Raw genomic sequence first — 23510 nt, 5'->3', positions numbered from 1 at the left:
ACTCATGTGCTCGCAGTGCTCTCTCTCTAATAAATAAATGAAAAATCTTAAGGAGAGAGGGCCTCTCCTTGAAGGTCACTAAACTGCCTGTACAGAAAATTTAAAACTCAACAAAACCTCATGGATTTAATAAACAATATATTAAGGTTTCAAGATGCATGGCTATAATACACAAGTCACTTGCTTTCCTGTGCCAGCAATGAACAAATGGAATTTCAAACTAAAATCAATAATAACATTCTCATTAATACTACTCCCAAAATGAACTACTTAGGGATAAAGCTAATAAAACATGTGCAAGATTTGTATGAGGAACAAAACATGATGAAAGAACCAAAACTGGAGATATTCCATATTCATATTTAGTTTTTTCCTTTTTTTTAAAGTAATCACTGCACCCAAGGTGGGGCTTGAACTCAAAACCCAAGATCAAAAGCTGATGTTCTACCAATTGAGCCAGTCAGGCACTCCTCATAGATATTTTAAGATGTCAATTCTTACAGACTTCATCCACTGATTCAACGCATTCAAATAAAAATCTCAGCATTATTCTTCTGAATGTTAACAAAGTGATTCTTAAGTATATATGGAAAAACAAAACATCCAAAATAGCCAACACAATTTTTCAGGAAAAAAACAAAGCTGGAGAACTGGACTACTTCATTTTAAGACTTAGTATAAAGCTATATTAATCAAATAACTATGGTATGGATAAACTGACCAAGGGTCATAACACAGAGTCTACAAATAGACTCACATAAATGTAGTTAACTGCTCTTTGATAAAGGAACAAAAGCATTATTACAATGGAGCAGATACATTCTTTTTAATAAATGGTGCTGGAACAGACAAACATGTACATTTTTTAAAAAAATGAGCCTTTACACTGAACTTACACTCTTAAATTCCATGATTAACAAGGGAAAATCTAGATACCTCAGCCCTGGTGAAGACTTTTTCAGTATAACTTATAAGGAACAATCATGAAAGAATTGGTATGCTAGACTTCCATTAAAATTAAAATTAAAAACTTCTGCTCTCTAAAAGGCACTGTCAGAGAATGAGAAGAGAAGCAGGAACTGGGTGAAAATATTTACAAATACTGACATGTGATTAAGGACTACTAACTACAAAAGGAAAATAAAACATATTAACACCTAAAAATAAGAAACTAACCCAACTGAAAAATGGGCAAAAGATCTGAATACATGCCTCACAAAGTTAGTATATATGGCATGAGAAGATGCTCCAAAATGCATTAGAGAATTATACAATTAAAACAATGAGATACCACCGTATCCCTATTAGAATTACTAAAGTCTAAAACTATGAAGGCCATAAACCCAATTGTCCCTCTAAATTTTGTATGTTTAAAGTTAATCCACAATATGATGGTATCTGGATATGGGATCTTTAGGAAATGATTAGGTAGTACCTTCAAGTAAGAGATTAGTAGTGCCCTTATAAAAAAAGACCCCAGAGTCCTGGGATCGAGCTCCACATTGGCCCCTCTGCTCAGTCTCTGCTGGAAGATATGCTATATACCTTTATACTGAATTTTCCAGCCTCCATAACTGTGAGAAAGAAATTTCTGTTGCTTATAAACTACCCAATGTATGGTACTTTGTTTTTATCTGCCCACACTAAAAACTTTCATGTTTAAATATGGACCATCAAATTCTGGTAAAAGCTAGAAAGAAAGAAGACTCAGTCATTACAGGTGGAAATGGTCCAAATGTTTTACAAGATAATTTTTCACTTTTATACAAAACTAAACATTCTGAGGAGCAATCATGCTTCTAGGTTTTCACCCCAAGTTGAAAACTTATGTCCATACAAACTGCATATAAATGTTTATAGTAGCTTTCTTCATACTTGCAAAAACGTACAAATAACCAAGTCCTTTGGTAAGTGAATGGATAACTAAACTCTGGGAAATTCAAACTATGGAATATGATTCAGTGATAAAAACAAAATGGCTATCACGTCAAAGAAAGACACGTAAAAACCTAAAAGGCATAATGGCAAGTAAAAGAAGCCATTTGGAAAAGGGCAACAACATACTGTACTTATTTCAGCTATATGACCTTCCGTAAAAGGCAACAATACAGAGATCTTAAAAGATACTGTAAAGGTTAATGTATGTCATTACCAATCTCTCAGGACTGATACAATATATAACATGAAGAAAAAAAAAAAAGAATCAATGTAATTTATGGCATTTAGTTAATAACAGTGTATTAATAATACCTTATCTGCAATTATTGTGCCACATTACTACAAGGTATGAAGGATAGGGGAACCAAAGGGTGGAGTAATTTTGGAAACTTTTAGTACACTCTGCACATTTTTTGTAAACTTAGAAGTGCTCTACAATGTAGTGTTTTAATTAATACTTTTGTAAAATTTAACACTTAAAATTCTCATACAATTATGAATTATTTAAAATTAATTTTTATAGATAAAATTACTCATTAAATTTTATTTATTTTTCTTCTCAAAATATACACAAGCAAAGAAAAATTATTTAAGAGCAAACAAAGCAGCTAATCTTTTACCTGAGTGGAGTTAGACAGCTGTTTTCTCCATGGCTCTTCTGTGCTGCTGGTCAGGTTTGTGCAGTTATGAGGTAGAGTGAGTATGTTTTGCTGCAGGTAAGGCACATTTCCATTACTTCCACTTCCTGTTACATAATTTTTGCCTACCAAAATAGTGCCTGTACTCCCTAGTGATTTTGATGTGCCAAAAGGAGCATAGCCTCCAGCAAATGGTCCACTGGACAAAGGCTTTTCAAAACAAGCAGAGCGAACTTCAGGTTGAGAGACACTAGGTTCTCTAGGCAGAGGAGAATGTGGTTGCTGGCTAAAGATAAAGTTTGTAGGCAGTGATGAGTTAGCTATTGGCCCATTAGGAATTCCAGTAGTTTGTCCTGTCTGTCCCATCTTCAAAAACAAAAAAGAAAACCTGCTTGTGTGACTCTGAAAATGTGTAATTGATACACCCGTTAATATTATAATATTTAATATCTCTAAGTTAAAAAACATACATTTAAAAAATGAAACATGGGTAAAGCAAAAATCTTTTTCATTATATACTTAAAGAAAATTCTTTAGTGTTATAAGGGCAAAACAAAGCATCTTAAAATAATCAATTAGTCAGTAAACTTTAGGCTTTGTTTTATATCATCAAGTAGGGGATTTCAAATTTCCATTCTATTACATTAATGCCAAATCCTTGTTAACAAACACTCCTTAAAAGCATCTCCACCTCAAGATGGGATACTTTAATTCTAAAATAATAAAATAAGTCCACAGTACATATCTGAAGTAGTACCCCCAAAAAAAGAAAAAAGGAAAACATGAAGTTTTGTTTTAAACTAATTTATGGCTATTAAAAAAACAAAATGTGTCCATTTGTAGTATTTAATGCTCCGACATATAATTCTGTGGGTTTTTTTTTTTTTTTTTTAAGTATGCTCCAAGCCCAGCCTCAGGCCCAACTTGAGGCTCGAACTCACCACCCTACTAAGATCAAGACCTGAGCCGAGATCAAGTCAAATGCTTAACTGACTGAACCACCCGGGCACTCCCAGAAATAGAAATTTTATTAAATATGTGTAGAAAGTAGAAATGACGATTAATATACTCTCAAATGATATTGTGCTCAGGAAAAATATTTACCATTATAATAAATATTACAATAAAAGTAATATACGTACTTGTTGCATTAAGACAAACTGACTTTCCAACTGTTCCAGGATCAGTTTCTGTGCTGCATTTAAATTATCTCTATTTGCACGCAACTGTTCCAAGTGCTAGAAAAATAAAAAAGAACACAAAGATAAACTTAAGAAACAGGAGCCTGTCAGGCAACCTGTCACTGAAAAGGGACCATAAGCTCAGAACCTCTGTGTAGTCAAATATTGTGATTTCTAACCTCAAGTAATCAATTCTAAAATGCAGTCTATCCAAAACTCTAAGAAAGGAAGATTAAAAACAAAAGTTCGAGACGCCTGAGAGGTTCAGTCGGTTAGGCGTCTGCCTTCAGCTCAGGTCATAATCCCAGGGTCCTGGGATCGAGTCCCATATCAGGCTCCCTGCTTAGCAGGGAGCCTGCTTCTCCCTCTGTCTGCCACTCCAACCTCTTTGTGTGCGTGCTCACTGTCTCTCTCGCCAGCAAATAAATAAATAAATAAAATCTTAAAAAAAAAAAAAATTAAGGGGCGCCTGGGTGGTTCAGTTGGTTGGGCAACTGCCTTCAGTCAGGTCGTGATCTTGGAGTCCCCAGATCAAGTCCACATCGGGCTCCCTGCTCGGCAGGGAGTCTGCTTCTCCCTCTGACCCTCCTCCCTCTCATGCTCTCTCTCTCTCTCTCATTCTCTCTCTCTAATAAATAAATAAAATCTTTAAAAATAAATAAATTTTTTAAAAAATTAAAAAAAATAAAAGTTCATCAGAAGCTATTTAAATAACAAAAATGTGTTATAACAAAAGTGCTTAAAAGCATCATTGTTGGTAACAGAAACAATGGAAATGACCTGAAAAGTCCAACAATATGAATCTGGTTAAAGAATGGGTGGCCTCCATGAAGTCTTAAAACATTTTATACCCATAAAAAAACAATGAAGCAATACATAAACATGAAAAGGTTTTGAAGATAGATCTGTAAAGGAAACAAATACCAAGGTTCTGAATACGTGTGTGTGTGTGTGTGTATAATCTGTTTAAAAGAATACAAAAAAGGGGTGCCTAGGGGTGGCTCTGGTCATGATCCCAGGGTCATGGGATCGAGCTCCATATCCAGCTCCCAGCTTTGCCCCACCCCCTCATCTCCCTTGCTCCTGTTTGTGTGCACTCTCTCTCTCAAATAAATAAAATATTAAAAAAATAAAAAAAGGAAAACAAAAAGGAATCTATGAAACAAGCATATTTTTTGTACATATAAAACGTATCTCTAGAAAAAAATGCAAAAGAAGCAATCATCATTAGTTATTTGTAGGAAAAGGAAATTAAGTGGCTAACCCAAGGAACAAGAATAAACCTTTAACCTGTATGCCCTATATGTTCTAATAACTCTTGCATTTCATACACGCAAACGTGTTACTTCTTTTAAAAAAAGGAATAAAATGAATTATGATCTGTTACTCTGAAAGATGTGGGCTCCTTATACTTCTCTAATTAGTTTGGTTTACTGCAATTCTATTTTAAGAATTAATGCCTAAAAATGTTAAAGCTTATTACCTCTTGCTTTAAAATAGGGGGAAAAATATGTCAAAGGAAGATTTCAAACCACAGGTTTATGGTCAATTAATCTTTGACAAAGGAGGCAAAATATCCAATGGGAAAAAGACAGTCTCTTCAACAAATGGTGCTGGGAAAACTGGACAGCCACATGCAGAAGAATGAAACTGGACCACTTTCTAACATCGTACACAAAAATAAACTCAAAATGGATTAAAGTCCTAAATGTGAGACCTGAAACTATAAAAATCCTAGAAGAGAGCACAGAGAGTAACACTTTTTCTCTTAAAGATCTTCTTCTTTAGAGAGAGCGCATGTGTAGCAGGGAGGGGCAGTGGAAGAGGGAGAGAGTCTGAAGCAGATTCTGCACTGAGCACAGAGCCCAATACAGGGCTTGAAGCCACAATCCTAAGATCATTAACCTGAGCCAAAACGAAGTGTTGGACACCCAACCAACTGTACCACCCAGGCACCCCAGACAATAACCCACTGATATTGGCCATAGCAGCTTCTTAACAGGTATGTTTCATGAGGCAAGGAAAATGAAAGCAAAAATGAACTACAGGGACTTCATCAGGATAAAAAGCTCCTGCACAGTGAAGGAAACAATCAACAAAACTAAAAGGCAAGGGCTACCAAATGGAAGAAGGTATTTGAAAATGAGATATCCAATAAAGGGATAGTATCCAAAATGTATAAACAACTTATGAAACTCAATCCCCAAAAAAACAAAAAAATCCAATCAATAAATGGTTGGGAGACATCAACATACATTTCTCCAAGGACATCCAGATGGCCAAAAGAAACATGAAAAGAAGTTCAACATCACTCATGATCAGAGAAATACAAATTAAAACCACGAGGTAATACCTCACAGCTGTTGGGATGCTAAAATCAAAAGCAGAAGAAAACCAGTGTTGGGGAGGATGTAGACAAAAAGAAACCGTCCTGTATCACACTGGTGCAGCTACACTGGAAAACCTTATGGAAGTTCCTCAAATAGTTAAAAATAAAACTACCGTATGATTCAGCAGTCTATACTACTGGGTATTTACCCAAAGAATACGAAAACATTAATTCAAAGGGATACAAAAATCCCTATTTTTATAGCAGCATTATTTACAATAGCAACGATACAGAAGTAGACCAACTGTCCATCAACTGATGAATGGATACAGAAGATGTGGTATACACAATGGAATTGGGCCATTAAAAAACAAAGAAATCTTGCCCTGTGCAACAACATGAATAGAACTAGAGACTACAAGACTAAGTGAAATAAGTCAGTCAGAGAAAGACAAATATATGATTTTACTCACAGGTGGAATTTAATAAAGACAACAAAAGATTTTATTTATTTATTAGAGAGAGAGAATGAGAGAGAAGTTAAGAAAGACTTTAAGAGATAGAGAGACAGGGACAGGGGCACCTGGGTGGCTCAGTTGGTTAAGCGACTGCCTCCGGCTCAGGTCATGATCCTGGAGTCCTGGGATCGAGTCCCACATCGGGCTCCCTGCTCGGCAGCGAGCTTGCTTCTTCCTCTGACCCTCCCCCCTCTCATGTGCTCTCTCTCTCTCTCTCATTCTGTCTCAAATAAATAAATAAAATCTTAAAAAAAAAAAAAAGAGAGAGAGAGAGAGAGAGCATGAGCAGGGGGGACAGAGGCAGAGGGAGAAGCAGGCTCCCCACTGAGCAGCAGCCTGATGTGGGGCTCGATCCCAGGACCCTGGGATCACGACCTGAGCTGAAGGCAGACGCTTAACCATCTGAGCCACCCAGGTGCCCCAAAAAAGACTTTTAATCATAAACTAACTGATGGTTACTAAGGGAATGAGTTAATTAGATTGAGATTAAAGTTTGCACTTATGATGAGCACAGGGTGACTTATGGAATTGCTTAGTCTCTATATTATACACCTGAAACTATGTATGTTAAAACTACGTGGAATTCTTTTTAAAAATTTAAAAAAAAAAAAAGGATTATTTCATACCTGTAATTTCTGCGGTGTCAAATACCATGAATGAACTTGCTGTTGTACTGGAGTAAGTGGAACAGTTCTATTCCAGTTCTCAGAACTATTCTGAGGAAAATTTATTTCAAAACATTAAGGAATATTTGGTTAAATTCATACACTATTAGTGAGACATCAAATGACTAATAATTGGAACATTTACACATATATAGGACTTATCTACTTAAATTATTTAAAAGATAACTTAAAATGTACAACCAATTTGGAAGCTTTCTAATTTGAAACATACACTGTTCTCTAACTCCCCCTAAAAAGCCACTTATGTAAATCATGTCTCAAATAGCTAACAAGCTGTCCCCATTAGGTAGGATATTAAGTGTGTTAAGTTTATAAAAGCAAGAAATGAATAATACAACTTGTTCAAGTATCTATCACTACCTTCTAAATTTAAATGATGCTTACATAATTGGTATAGAAAATGCTGTTTAGATAAACAGCAAAACTGTGGAAGTCTTTCACTCCCTGATATACACAAGGAGAGGAAAAATTTCAGAAGACGTAGAGCTTCATTTTTGATTGGGATTTTCCATTTCTCTAAAATACACACACACACACACACACACACACCTTTGTTGGACTAGATGTTCTTTTCTTCTTGGCAGGACTGGATTGGCCATCTACTTGGCTAGAAGTAATCATATGTACTGACAAGGATTGCTGTGAAAGTGGTATTTGACTGAGGCCTAATACAGGTTCAGTATTTGAATGATGAGCTTTGTAAGCCTATGGATCATAGAAGTAAGACAAAAATATGGTTCTATATATTCATAATTCATTCCTTCAAATTATAAAAATTTACAAGCTGCATACTTTTCAAAGTTATGTGGATATCGTGGATAGTGATAAAAATTAAACTGAATGAATCATTAATGGAGGAATGTGTACCTTCTTTTAAAGAACTTTTATTTTTAATATACCACTGTGTAACAGTCCCTTTAAGAAAAAACCCTTTTGAATTTATGAGTATATATACAAGTTTTGAAATTGGTACCCCAAGTTTCTTCCCATTTCAGAGGAAATTTTATTTTTACTTTATAAAATTTATTTTTTTAGTCATCTCTGCACCCAGTGTGGGGCTGGAACTCATGGACCCAAGATCAAAAGTCGCATGCGCTTCTGACTGAGCCAGCCAAGTGCCCCAAAGAAGTTTTATTTTGATCTAAAATCCCTTACAATTAAATTTGAAGACTTTTATTAAAAAAGAAAAAAAAAAAGCCAATCCTGTACTTAGTAATGTAAGTTTGATCACTACAGATTGGAAAGAACCCTTAAAGCTGGGCACCTACAGAAGATAACCCAACTTCTCACCTGCTGTGCTGTGTTCATGGCACCCTGCCTGGAGGTAAGCTCTGCAGGTATTGGTAGGCTCCACGCCTCCTCAATACTAGGAAGTAATTTAGTTTTATTCTGTAGACTACCTTGTGGAAGGTTACACAACTGAGCCTAGGAAAAATTATGTAAAAAGCAAATTTAACACAGGCCTATTTGAGTAAGAGCAAGTCCACTAAATCTTCCTCAATGTTACAGGTATTTATTTTTTAAAGAAAATAGAGTCTAAATTTGGGGGGTTTAATATATGCTGCATATAAAGAGGGCAACTAGAATATACTCGTGTGAGTCAAAACAAAGCTATTTTCTCTTTTTCAGAAACCTCACAGATCTCATGAATTTCAATCAAGAGTGGAAAAGAATGTTTGTGTTCTTTTCTCTAAAATGCTATAACTTAAAAATGGAGATACAGCACACAAAAAATCATGCAAATTAATGTGTATCAACAAAGTAAATGTGCAAAAGAACACTAAATACTGCATCTTTTACTTTAAATTAAAAGTAAAATACACAAAATATTAAAAATTATGAAAAAAGTTACTGACATGAAAACAAAAGCCACCCTCCTCATGACAGTTATCATATGGGAAAGTTTTTCAAAATAAAATTTCAATTTTTTACCTGTAAAAATTTAATTCTTCCGGCAAGTGTAGAGCTATTATTACAACTTTTGCTTCTAGTTGCATTTAAATAGCATTTAATGGCATCCTGAGGTTGGCTGCAGGATTCATAGAGAGTGCCTAAGTCCATCCAGGCTGCTGCATGCCCATGATCCAATTGTACAGCACAAATATAGGCCTGTAAAGCATCCATAGGTTGATTTTGCTGCTGATAGAGCACACTAAAAAGAGAAAGAATAAGTTATCTGAAACAGAGTATAATAGTAATACACAGTATATTACATGCGGTGATATGAACTTGTGTATCTATGAAAATACTATTAATTCAATATAAAGAAGGCTTACCCTATTGAACACCATGTATCTGCACTTGCCTCTGATTTATCAATAGATTGCCTGTATGATATAAAGGCATCCTGAACTTTCCCAATACTTGAATAACACCTGAAAGGGAGGAAAGAATTATGTGTATGGGTATAAAGAAACAGGAACAAGTATACATATATATAAAGTATTCCATTAATATTTAAGTTAACTATATTTATTTGCCAAAATAATGTATATAGAAAAAAAGAAACCTAAAAAGCTACTATATATGTATGTGTGCATACATGCTTACATATACAAAAATATATAATCTACCATGTAATTTGCTGTTAAATGAACTTTCTCTCTCATAAGTGTTAACACATGTTATATTAATGGAAGTCTACTGAAATTATTACCAAATTTGGTAGGACTTGGTAGAATTAAGCACACAGGTCTCAATTTATATGCAGTTTGTATTCAGGTTTCCTCTAGACCAGGAATAAAGGTATAAAACAAAAAAAACTAAACGATAATAAGCTGCATTTTTCTGTAAAAACTTACAATACTCAGAACAAACATTCCTTAATTCATGAAAATTTCAAAAGTGAGATATAGTTCCTAACAAACTGAATGTGAAAAAGAGCATAAACCATCTTAAATATCCAATTTAATAGGTATTTTATTTATTTTTTTAAATAAATTAAGCGGGGCTTGAACTCATGACCCGGAGCTGAAATCAAGAAATCAGACGCTTAAACTGATTTAGCCACCTAGGCTAAATTTATGTATTTTTAAATAACTTACATTTTAATCCTATTTTTAAAAAACCAATTATATTAAGAAATATTAAAAGCAAAGGACAGTATATGCTGACTTTATCAAACAACCAACTAACCAAAATAAACCAAAAACAAAAAAACACAAAACTTACATAAAATGAATTAAAGAAAGACTGTCCTATAAGTTAGCTATTAGAAAAGGAAACCTTTACTACAGAAATCACAGCCAAGAAGTAATTTTGTTTTTAAATTTGTTTTCTTAAGACACAGAAATTATTTTAATGTTGTTTCCATGGAACTTTGTATAATTTTACTACTTATGGCACTGGAGGATACAAAAGAGCAAGAAATGTTTTAATACCTTTAATTGTACAGCCACTCTAAGTTGAGCACTATTTTTACTGATCCAAATTTTACTAATTCATGTAATCCAAATCGTTGGGAACCACAGATTACAGTAGAAAAGATGATAGAAGTCATTTCATATAAACAAAAGTTACTCATGGGGCGCCTGGGTGGCTCAGTCGTTAAGCGTCTACCTTCGGCTCAGGTCATGATCCCAGGGTCCTGGGATTGAGTCCCACATCGGGCTCCCTGCTCGGCGGGAAGCCTGCTTCCCCCTCTCCCACTCCCCCTGCTTGTGTTCCTGCTCTCGCTATCTCTCTCTCTGTCAAATAAATAAATAAAATCTTAAAAAAAAAACAAAACAACAACAACAAAAAAAAAAGTTACTCAGTCTACAAATGGAAAATTTAAATCCAACTGTGATCAACTTGAATTTGTCTTTCTAAAAAGGGAAGGGTCATGACAAAAACACTTTACAGAAACATTAATCTTCTAACAATGTGTAAACTAAAAAATTAGAGACAATGAAAATAAATTTGGGACAAAAAAACCATAGGGCTGGTACACACAGGTGAGCCAGAATTACAGTGGAAGTAATGAAAACTGTGTAAAAAGAATAACACCAAATGACTGATAAAGACTCCGTGACTTCAGTATATACTAAAGGAGATATAACTGTTTGTAAAATTTACTCAATGTAAAAAGGTAAGTTATTGTGAAAAAGAATAAAGTAGATGGTTTGAGAAAGAACATGATAAATGACCTTTTGTTTACATTTAAAAAAGATTTTTTGTTTATCTGAGAGACATAGGGAGGGAGAGAGAGAGCATGAGCAGGGGGCAGAGGGACAAGCAGGCTCCCCACCGAGCCAGGAGCCTGATATGGGGATCATGACCTGAGCCAAGGGCAGATGCTTAACCAAGTGAGCCACTCAAGTGCCCCCAATAAATGAGCTTTTAAAAGATGTTTTGGTGTTCAGGAAACAGAAGTGGATATGAAACAAGTTCAGAACCTTAAAAGTTACAAATCTTAATCTGCAATTCACCCATAAGAAAGAGAGACTCAGGGCGCCTGAGTGGCTCAGCTGTTAAGCGTCTGCCTTCGGCTCAGGTCATGATCCCAGGGTCCTGGGATCGAGCCCCACACTGGGCTCCCTGCTCTGCGGGAAGCCTGCTTCTCCCTCTCCCACTCCCCCTGCTTGTGTTTCCTCTCTCGCTGTGTCTCTGTCAAATAAATAAATAAAATCTTTAAAAAAAAAAAAAGAAAGAAAGAAAGAGAGGCTTAAGAACACAGGATACATATAAGAAGTGAGGGAAAAATAAACCAAACTTGTGGGTTGAGAAAGAGAAGAAAAACCAGTAAAAGAAACAGAAAAAGCAATGTTAGAGAGCGCATAGAACCTGTGTTGGACAGAGAAGTAACAAGAGAGTTAGCAGTAACTGGAAACAGGGATAGACATCAGAAAAATATTTATTTATTTTTATAGATTTTATTTATTTATTTATTTGACAGAGACACAGTGAGAGAGGGAACACAAGCAGGAGGAGTGGGAGAAGGAGAAGGAGGCGTCCTGCAGAGCAGGGAGCTTGATGCGAAACTCAATCCCAGGACCCTGGGATCATGACCCTGAGCTGAAGGCAGACGCTTAACGATTGAGCCACCCAGGCACCCAGAAAATGTATGTATTTTTAAACAAAACCAAATTTCAGATTATATGACACATTCACCTAAATGCCAGAAGAAATAAGTAATTTCTGAAACCTGCATTTTCACATCCCATTTTTCGAAGTCAAAAGAGAATGTCAACAATGTGCCCAAGTATTAAAGTCTGAGTCCAATCACCAAGAACTGTTCCCCTAATACAACTTATTTAGGTTCCATTAAGGTAGGCTGACCTCTAATATAAGCAGCACCAAGTAAACTTGAGTTCCAGCTCTCTGTGACATTTACTAGCCTTAAGGAAACCAGTTTACTTCTCTGGACTTCCCCCATGTGTAAAATGAGAGGATGAACAAAGCTGGCTGTCTCATCACTCCCAACACAAACAGTTCTATTACTGTGGGAGACTGTTAACAGAGCCTTTTACCAGCGTGAATATAACTGTAGTACCACATCACCATCTCACTTTGTTTTTTCTTTAGGTGGTATTTTTATTTACTTGAGAGAGAGAAAGAGTGCACAAGCATGGAGAGCTACAGAGGAAGAGGGAGAGGCAGGCTCCCTGCTGAGCAGGGAGTCTGATGCAGGGCTAGATCCCTGGATCCCAGAATCATGACCAGAGGCGGAAAAGGCAGACACTTAACCAAAAGATCCATGCAAGCCCCACCATCTCACTTTTATATACATTTGCCAAGCAACAAGCAACAATATGCAACACAGTCTTGAATACAGAGGTTAACAAATAAAAGTCTCTGAAATATTAGTGTCATCAAATCCCTATAAATTTTACTAACAATGAGATCCTCTTTCAGAGCTTTAATGAATTTTAAAATATAAATTTTCACAAACTTAATTTTCTGTAGCAATAAAGCCAATTAAAAGTAATACACTAAGTAGACAGTAGCTGAGAGCAAAAGAAGCAAAATCATAGAAATCATAGAAAAAAATTAACAGATAAAAAATAATTACTATCTAAAATGATAATTCTGAGCCCAAAAAAGATTAATATCATTTATTTCAGAAGTCAAGAAAATGTTCTGTACATTGAGCTAATTTTATCCAAAAAGTTAAAAATAAAGCCCATGCCAATGTTTAAAAATCAGGTATCTATGGGTAAAGCCCTCTGTGGAATACCATTCTCAAAGAGATGGAAACGTACATCATTATTTTAAGTGCTAGTTTTATTTATTTCTTTATTTTCAAATATTTTATTTATTTATTTGACAGAGAGAGACATAGCGAGAAAGGGATCTCAAGCAAGGGGAGTGGGAGAGGGAGAAGCAGGCTTCCCACAGAGCAGGGAGCCAGACGCAGGGCTTGATCCCAGGACCCTGGGATCATGACCTGAGCCGAAGGCAGACACTTAACGACTGAGCCACTCAGGCGCCCCTAAGTGCTAGTTTTAAACATATTTCATTATAAACTGTTTATATTTGTCTGTAATTAAAGAATAATAATTCCTTATATTAAATAGGTATGCACAGTGCATATTATGCTACAAATTCTTATCTTGTATCAAAAAGTATTCATACTCCTAGAATTTATAGGAGTAAGAGTACTAATCCATAAAACAATTAGACGTCAAATTTTACAGCCCTCCCTTTTTCTAGTAATAAGCCTCTCTTATATTCATTATGTGAAGCTAACTATAAGAACTTAGCTCCAAATCCGAATTCTAGTTAGTTCACTTATTTATTAAATAGACATTTTGTTCAATATACAATGCTAGGCAATGGAGAGAGAAAAGATTCAGCTTCTTCCTGAGAATTTTAGTGGATGAGAGAGACTAAGTTTGGATTTACAAGTTCTATATTACAAACTCAAACTAGACTCTTCTGTAAGTCTAGGGGAGACTAGAAAAAAGTTTAATAAAAGTAGTTAACTAATCAGTTAACTGTTATTATACACAATTAATAGATAATGAAAAAATTTAAAATAACTAACCTAACAATAATCTCCCTCAAATATATTTTACCAAATAAAAAAATTATACATTAATTTTAAAATTATTCATTATACAAAAACTAAAGTTGACACAAAAACTAAATTTGAATTAGACTTCATGACAAAGTTTCTCAAAGTATTCCTTGTAAAAAAGAATGAGATGAGGGGCGCCTGGATGGCACAGTTGGTTAAGCTTCTGCCTTCAGCTCAGGTTATGATCCTGGAAACCCAGGATCGAGCTCCACATCAGGATCCCTGCTCAGCAGCCTCCTCCCTTTCCCTCTGCCCCTCCCCATCGCTCCTGCACTCACTCGTTCCCTTTTATTTTAAAAAGATTTTATTTATTTGACAGAGAGAAAGCACAAGCAAGAGGAACAGCAGGAAGAGGGAGAAGGAGGCAGAGAGAGAGGGAGAACATCGGGCTCGATCCCAGGACTCTGGGATCATGACCTGAGCCAAAGACAGATGCTTAACCAACTAAGCCACCCAAGTGCGCAATAAATGGAATCTTTAAAAAAAAAAAAAAGAGAGAGAGAGAGAGAGAGAGAGGAAAGTGAAATTTACAATTAAATCAAAGTAAGACAACTAAGTTTATAACTTTGAAAAAACGAACCTAACAGATCTAATATTTTCATTTATGTGAAATGAAAAGTGAGATTTCAAACTATTCAAATGAACTTTACCATAGGTCTTCAGTGAGAATAAAAGTGAATTCTGTTAAATAAATACATTAAAAATGATAGAAATTACAGAAGGAACAAGTTTAAATACTGAACTGAAAAACAGTATTAGTAATACCTGGTGTCTCACTATTCAGTACTTCAAAAACTAGCAATAATGTAAGTACCATGAAGACAAGGTAAAAATAACAACTGATTAGGAAAATAAAAATTTCTCATTAAAAGCACCAAATATAGAGTAATCCAGTTTTACCTACCAAGAACCTGTTACCATGTATTTATAATAAAAAGCAGATATTGTATAAACTAGCATTTTAGACTATAAATTAACTCTATGCAGCATAATCCAAGTGACTGGTCTCACCTCCCAAGGAAATACCAAGACTGGCCAGAATTAGGATCTGCCTCCAAAGACTTTTGGAGATACTGAATCGCGTAGCTTTCCTTGGTGGCTTTGTCTCCCAGCAGATCCACATTATGATGCATCCATCCTATAATTAAAAAATTATAAGCATTTACCCATGATTCAACCATTTTTCCACCATTAAGAATATCACAAAGAACATAAATAAAATATCCTCTCCATATATTTACTCATTTTGTTTCAAACTTCCTCCAAATTTAAAACTACCAGAGATACCTATAGGAAAGTCTACCTCACCCAAAAAGGTACAAACAATGCTATTGAGGGCTCTGAAAGAACTGAGAGAAATTTAAATTATTTTGGGCAATGTACTGACACTTATTAAATTAGCAGCCATGGATTTTCCTTTTCCAAATTTAACCGAAAAAAATTGCAACCTCTAAACCAAAAATACAAAAATGATTAATTTACTTTTCCTTTGAAGGTTAAAACAACTAGCAAGCTAATTTTGATTTCTAAGGAATAAAACCTTAATCAAAAAGATAAATCAGATAAATAATTTTTAAAAAACTTACAGAAGGCTCTATACCTTATTGATACTGGTTATTTTCATTAACATGCTGAATATAATATTTGACCAAGAACAAAAACAATGAAAACTCTCCAAGGCTTATGGAAAACTAACGAAAAACAGTTTTAAAGAGCAGTAAGAGCAGTACAGAGTGCCTGTTTAATAAACAGGTTTGGAATTACAGGTACAGAGACAATGGAAAAACTGGAACATGATAAAATATGTTAAATTTACACTTAAGACAAACAGAAACCAGTGTTTCAGTTGTGAGTCAACTGAAGTGTATAAAATTACCTTTGTGAAAATACCACTAAGGTAAAACTATGCTTGACTGTTTTTGACATAGATAAAATGATATAATGACATTATAAAGACCTACATATCGGGCGCCTGGGTGGCTCAGTTGGTTAAGCGACTGCCTTCGGCTCAGGTCATGATCCTGGAGTCCCGGGATCGAGTCCCGCATCAGGCTCCCTGCTCGGCGGGGAGTCTGCTTCTCCCTCTGACCCTCCCCCCTCTCATGCTTCTCTCATTCTCTCTCTCAAATAAATAAATAAAATCTTAAAAAAAAAAAAAAAAGACCTACATATTATCAACAAACTTCATTAAAATTTAGAATTATTTGCTCAAAACCAAATAGAAACAGTGAAGAGAAATACAAACCCCAACCAAAATATATAGAAATGATGAATAACTTAACAATATGAATTACTAGGGAATATTCCCTAGTATCCTCTAAGAAAGAACAATATTAACTTTACATTAAACATTAGATTTTCTTATGAAAAACCATAAAATTTTAAGAAATGCTGTAGAACATACAGAGTGAAATATTGTGTAATTTTCAGGTGCAATATATCCACTAATTCATGTTGTAAATGAGCCTGTGAAAAGAAGCTCAACAGCCACTCAGTAGCTGTGTGCAAGACGTCAATTTAATTAACTTCATAAAGTGCTATGCACATGGATACACTCAAACTTACTCCAGGATCAAGTACAAGAGGATAATATTGAGTTTAAAAGGACTAGTTGCATTGAAGCAATGTAGTTAGATGGATTTTTTGAGATGGACTATGTTAGATGGTGGGTATAAATCAATTCTGGACAAAAGAAGAAAAGGAATAATATTACAGAGAAACATTTACAATATAAAGTATTTTAAATGAAATCTTAAAATAATACACGTTATCATTAATCTTAACACATAATTTCAAATAAAAAGTGACTGTTAAGGCAGAAGAGTTCCAACTGCACCCACCAACCACCCCATAATTTGTAATTAATGTAATCTATATTAGAAAATAAATTTTTTATATACCTAACTGTTGTAAAACAATTGCTTTTACTTGTGCAGGTAGGTTTTCTGTCTGTAACAGTTGTTCATAGGCTTCTTTTGCAGAATGATATTTCCTCTAAAGTAGAAAAGAAGTCAAAGAAAAATAAAAGGATAAATCTTTAAATAAAGATTTTAATAAGGAACTGATGACATGATTTAATTAACTTTACAAGTAATGAAATAGTAAGAACACTAAAATGTACACTATAAAGAGTTAGTAGTATATGTATTTAGATAATATATAGTTTCTACAATGAAAAAAATAATTGAATGTACAAAGTAAATTATTAATGGATTGTTTCTTCAACCCTGGACAGCTATGCTGCAGAATAACTAACAGTTGGTAAAATTAAACTTCAGTGTAACAGGGTGTCAACAAAATATGACATATAAAAAACCTGCTATATCCCAAAAGTTACAAACAGAGTAACTTCAACCTTATACATTATAATAACATTCACAAAGCTGTTTAAGTATTATACTAGCAAATGTATAACTGAGAAGACTTTCAAAGATACAATGTAGAAAGCAAATAGATTTAAGTGCTTCTGTGTTTTACAAAGTCTAAAACAAGAGGAAAGTAGGTAATATTTTAACCTTACAAAAATACATCTCTTGTAGAAAATACTGTTGAAAAATACTTACACAGAAATACGTTATTAAAGACCTAACCCTTGTACCACAGTTATGATCCAAACAATGTTCATGATATTTAAGGTATAGGCAAATTTCTAAGTGAGTCCACTGCTCACAGTTCTCCCCAAAAAGTACTAATAAGACTACAACCTATTATTATTGCTGTGTTAATGTTTAATACAACTCCTTCATAACAGGAAAAACAGAGAAAACTTCAAAGCATTACCTTTTTTAAAAATTTAAATTCAATTAATTAACATATAATGTATATTAGTTTCAGACACAGAGTTCAGAGATTCATCAGTTAAAGCATTAACTTTTTAATGTACTTGGAAAAGCAATTAGTCATTTTTATAATAACAAAAGAATAAAAATGTCATTTCAAGGATATTTGTATTAAATGAGCAGAGCAACATAATTAATTCAAATAAAAGTATACGTTGGAGCTAATAATTTTGAGTTTTTTCGCTAACCAAATGTGACCAAAAACAATAATCTCAGGAAAGAAAAAAACTTTTTATTTCTATTATATGTGTATGTACAGATATATAAACACATGACAATTTAAACAGACACCAACTCCACGTCCACAAAGATGTCCATACATGTAAGGATAAACACTTCCCTACATATAACCAAAGTCAAATTTATCAGTTACAGGATATAGAATTAATCAAATATCAGCTGTATATTTTGCACCAGGTAAAGAATAATCCAAAATTGAAATTCAGAAAACAATTCTACTTAAAACAGCAGAAAAAAATATTTCAAATAAATTTACCAAGAATATAAAAGACTTGTATAAAATATTTTTTTTCCATTTATCTGTCAAAGAATATTATCCATTCAGCTGTCAATAGCTGTTCCCCATCTTGACTATTATGAATAGTGCTGCAATGAACACAGGATTGCTAACATCTCTTTGAAATCTTGATCTTTTGGATAAATACTCAGAAGTGAGATGACGGATCCTATGGTACTTCTAAGTTTTAATTTTTTGAAGAAATCTTACATACTGATTTTTATAGTATCTGCACCATTTTTCCCATCCACCAACAGCATACCAGGGTTCTTTTTTTATTTTTTTAAAGATTTTTATTTATTTATTTGACAGAGAGAGACACAGCGAGAGAGGGAACACAAGCAGGGGGAGCGGGAGAGGGAGAAGCAGGCTTCCCGCCGTGAAGAGAGCCCGATGCGGGGCTCCATCCCAGGACCCTGGGATCATGACCTGAGCCAAAGGCAGATGCTTAACGACTGAGCCACCCAGGTGCCCCAGCATACCAGGGTTCTCTGGTATTACTCTACATCCTTGCCAACATTTGCTAACTTTTGTTTTTTTATTATAGCTGTCTAGATACATTTAAATGATACCTCATGGTGGTTTTGATTTAAATTTCCATGATGATTAGTGACATTAAGCACTGTTTCATATACAAGTTGGCCATCTTGAAGTCTTCCTCAGAGAAATTTCTATGCAAAGACCTAACCCATTTTGAAATCCAGTTATTGTATTTTTCTGCTGTTGAGTTACAGTTATTCTTTATATATTTGCAAGATAAATCCCTTACTGGGGCACCTGGGTGGCTCAGTTGGTTAAGCGACTGCCTTTGGCTCAGGTCATGATCCCAGGGTCCTGGGATAGAGCCCCACATCGGGCTCCCTGCTCAGCGGGAAGCCTGCTTCTCCTTTTCCCACTCCCCCTGCTTGTGTTCCCTCTCTCGCTGTCTCTGTGTCAAATAAATAAATAAAATCCTTAAAAAAAAAAATCTTTAATTCCTTATTATATTAAGTGGTTTGCAAATATTTTCTCCCATTCTGTTACCTGTCTTATCACTCTGTGGATTGTTTCTTTGGCTGTGTAGAAGCATTTTTTAAAAAAGATTTATTTAGGGGCACCTGTGTGGCTCAGATGGTTAAGCGTCTGCCTTCAGCTCAGGTCATGATCCCGGGATCCTGGGACTGAGTCCCACATCTGGCTCCTTGCACAGCAGGAAGCCTGCTTCTCCCTCTCCCACTCCCCCTGTTTGTGTTCCCTCGCTCACTGTCTCTCTCTGTCAAATAAATAAATAAAATCTTTTAAATAAATAAATAAATAAATAAATAAAAATAAAATAATTAAATAAATAAAAATATTTATTTATTTGAGAGAGAAGAATGCACACATGCACACGCAAGTGGGGAAGGGGCAGAGGGCAAGAATTTCAAACAGACCACCCTCCGCACCACTACAGAGCCCAAAGCCAGCTCAATCTCACAATCCTGATATCATGACCTAAGCCAAACTCAACATTCAGGTGAAGACTGAGCCACCCAGGCAGCCCATGAAGAAGCCTTTTAATTTGATGTGGTCCTAACTATTGATTTTTGTTTTGTTACCTGTGCTTTTGGTGTCATACACACAAAATCACTGGCAAGAGCAGTATCATGAAGCTCTCAGAAGTATTCTTCTGAGAGTTCTACAGCTTTAGTTCTACCTTCTTTTTTTTTTTAAAGATTTTATTTATTTATTTGAGACAGAGAGCATGAGAGGGAGGAGGGCCAGAGGGAGAAGCAGACTCCCCGCCGAGCAGGGAGCCCGATGCGGGACCCGATCCAGGGACTCCAGGATCATGACCTGAGCCGAAGGCAGTCGTTTAACCAACTGAGCCACCCAGGCGCCCTAGTTCTACCTTCTTTTTAAATCTTTAAAGCACTTCGGGTTGATGTCTGCGTGAAAGATAGGGATTTAATTTCAGTCTTCTACATACGGATATTTAGTTGTCCTAACACCAATTGTTGAAGACCCAATTCTCTCTTCATTGTGTATTCTTAGCACTTTTTTTTTTTAAGATTTTATTTATTTGACAGAGGGAGACACAGTGAAAGAGGGAACACAAGCAGGGGGAGTGGGAGAAGGAGAAGCAGTCTTCCCGCGGAGCAGGGAGCCCAACGTGGTACTCGATCCCAGGACTCCGGGATCATGACCTGAGCCGAAGGCAGACGCTTAACGATTGAGCCACCCAGGCACCCCTATTCTTGGCACTTCTGTCAAACATCCACTGACCTCTGGATTTACCCAGGGCTGTTACCTCTTGGCTCTCTATTCTCCAGGGGTTTATCTACATCTGTCTTTATACTAGTACATATTGTTTTCAGTGCTCTGTATTTGAAATCAAGATTTACAATATTTTCAGCTTTGTTCTTTCTCAGACTTATCTATTTGTGATCTATTTAAGTTCTACTGGAATTAGAAAATCATTCTTCCTTTATCTAGAAAAAATTCTATTGGGATTTTCATAGATATTGCAGGTAATCTATAAATCAATTTTGAATTCATTAACAAAAACCCACAGAGGAGAGAGAAAACCATGTGTACAAACAATTTAATAATATTAAGTTTCCCAACAATAAACATAGGATATTTTTCTATCTGCTAATCTTCTTATATCAATGTTTTGTACTTTTCAGTATACAAATCTCTCATCTCAAGTTTACTAAGTACTTTACATAAGACATTATGCTAAGTGAGATAAACCAGTCATAGACAAATACTGCATGATTATACTTATATTAGGTATACAAAACAGTCAAATTCATAGACTCAAAACATGCAATAATGATTGACAGGGGCTGAAAGAAAGTGGTAATGGGGAATTTCTTATCAATGGGAAAGACGATGTAGTTTAGAAAATTAAATATGCTCTAGGTCTTAGATCTAATGTATAACAGTGCACATCAACAATACTGCACCGTACACTCCAAATATTAAGAGGGTAGATCTCATGTTAAGTGTTTTTAACACAATAAACTGCAAATAAAACTGCCAAACTGTTAAAGTAACTAGACATAAATGGAAAGAAATACTGTATTCACAGTTTGAAATTATTAATATTAAAATGACAACACGACATAAAGCAATTTACAGATTCGCTGCAATCCCTAACAAAAGCCCACAGCACTTACTAAAGAATTTATTTTTTTTTAAATACATCCTAAAACCATATAGAATTTCAAAGGACCTCAAAGTCAAACTACCTTGGAAAAACAAACAAAAATTGGAAGACTTACACATCAGTTAAAAACTTAAGTTTCTTTCATAAATTCCTGTATCTTTATCTTTTTCCTTCATTATGACAAAAATATAATAATTAAAATAGTATGATACTAGAATAATAATGCACACACATGGACAGACAAATGGAACAGACTTGACACTCTAGAAATACACTCACAATCAGGTCAACTGATTCTCTACGAGGATGCCAAGACCGTTCAATGAAGAAAGGACAGTTTTTTCAATTCAATTCAAATTGTCCTGGGAGACCGCAATATCCACATGGAAATGAGTAAGTTGGATCCTTCTCTTACACCTTAGAAAATAAACTAAATATGGGGCACCTGGTGCCTCAGCTGGTTAAGTGTCTGACTCTTGATTTTAGCCCAGGTCATGATCTCAGGCCCAAGTTGGGCTCTGCACTGAGTATGGAGTCTGCTTAAGATTCTCTTTTCCTCTCCCTCCCTCCAACACCTCCCCTAGTTATGCTTGCTCTCATGCTCTCTGAAAAAAAAAAAGGAAGGAGGGAAAAGAAAAACCAAAAATGAATGCAAGTCCTATATGTAAGAGGTAGAATTATAAACTCCTAAAAGAAAACAAAATGGAAAGTCTTCACGACTTTGGATTTTACATTTATATATATGTGTGTACACACACACACACACACACACAAACACCATAGGCAACAACATTGATAACTGGACTTCATAAAAAAAATTAAAACTTTTATACATGAAAAGGTACTATGAAGATAGTGCAAATCCTGGAAGTAATCAAAAATACACAGAATGGGAGAAAATATTTGCAAATAACGTATCTCATAATGGATCAATGTTCAGGGGAGATAAAGAATTCCTAACAAGTCAACAGCAACAAAAAATCAAACAACGCAATCACAAATGACCAGAGGACTCAAACATTTCTCCAAAAAGATATGCACATGCCCAATAAGCACATGAAATAACCATCAAAACCCCTAGTTAACAAGAAAATGCAAATCAGTGTTACAATAAAATATAATTTCAAAACACTTATGCAGGTAAAAATACAGAAAATAACCAAGCAAGATGTGGAAAAATATGAACCCTGTGTAATGCTATATGCTGTTTGTGTAAAATGATGTAGTCACTGTGGCTTCTCAAAAAAATTAAACATAATATTACCATATGACCCAGCAATTCTAGCAGATATATACCCAGAAGCACTGAAAACAGTGTCTCAGCTATTTGTACTCCAATGTTTATAGTAGCATTACTTACAACTGCCTCAGTGTAGAAGCCCAGTGTTCACCCACTAAGGAATGGAAACAAAATATATTATTCTGTCATAAATATTAATTAAGTTCTGATACATGCTAGACATGGATAACCCTGAAGGTAATGTAAGTCAAAAAAGCAAGACACAAAAGGACAAATTCAGCATGATTCTATTTGCAAGCAGTATCTAGAAATATACAAATTCAAAGATATAAAGGTAGAATGGCGGTTACCAGAGACTAGGTAAAGGAAAGAACTATAAGGGAATATATGGTTAGCTCTATTGATGCAAATAAAAAATTTAAAAATTCAACACCTTCTGACAAAATTTAAAACCATTTCACAAAATTCAGTATCTTTCCATGATAAAACCA

The 23510-nt window shown here is 35.0% G+C and overlaps 1 protein-coding gene across 5 annotated transcripts in view; it reads right to left on the bottom strand.

The window, feature by feature from the left end:
- LOC118009497 (lysine-specific demethylase 6A-like) overlaps positions 1-23510 on the bottom strand; it is a 170418-nt gene that overhangs the window by 55217 nt on the left and 91691 nt on the right. For 2 of the 5 annotated variants that reach the window (XM_035003790.1, XM_035003815.1), the window contains exons 9-16: positions 17191-17284; positions 15302-15428; positions 9567-9665; positions 9223-9442; positions 8581-8715; positions 7231-7320; positions 3715-3814; positions 2559-2929 (exon numbers count right to left, since the gene is read on the bottom strand). In XM_035003790.1, coding sequence (XP_034859681.1) covers positions 2559-2929; positions 3715-3814; positions 7231-7320; positions 8581-8715; positions 9223-9442; positions 9567-9665; positions 15302-15428; positions 17191-17284 — 1236 coding nt within the window. Of the gene's footprint in view, positions 1-2558; positions 2943-3714; positions 3815-7230; positions 7321-7839; positions 7996-8580; positions 8716-9222; positions 9443-9566; positions 9666-15301; positions 15429-17190; positions 17285-23510 lie in introns of all 5 variants that reach the window. The other 3 variants (XM_035003638.1, XM_035003720.1, XM_035003557.1) reach the window with 3 other exon arrangements.

The sequence above is a fragment of the Mirounga leonina genome, unplaced genomic scaffold (assembly GCF_011800145.1).
Source record: "Mirounga leonina isolate KUSES-001 unplaced genomic scaffold, KU_Mleo_1.0 Mir_101046, whole genome shotgun sequence".
Taxonomy (NCBI): Eukaryota; Metazoa; Chordata; class Mammalia; order Carnivora; family Phocidae; genus Mirounga; species Mirounga leonina.
This window is presented reverse-complemented; position numbering and strand designations above follow the sequence as displayed.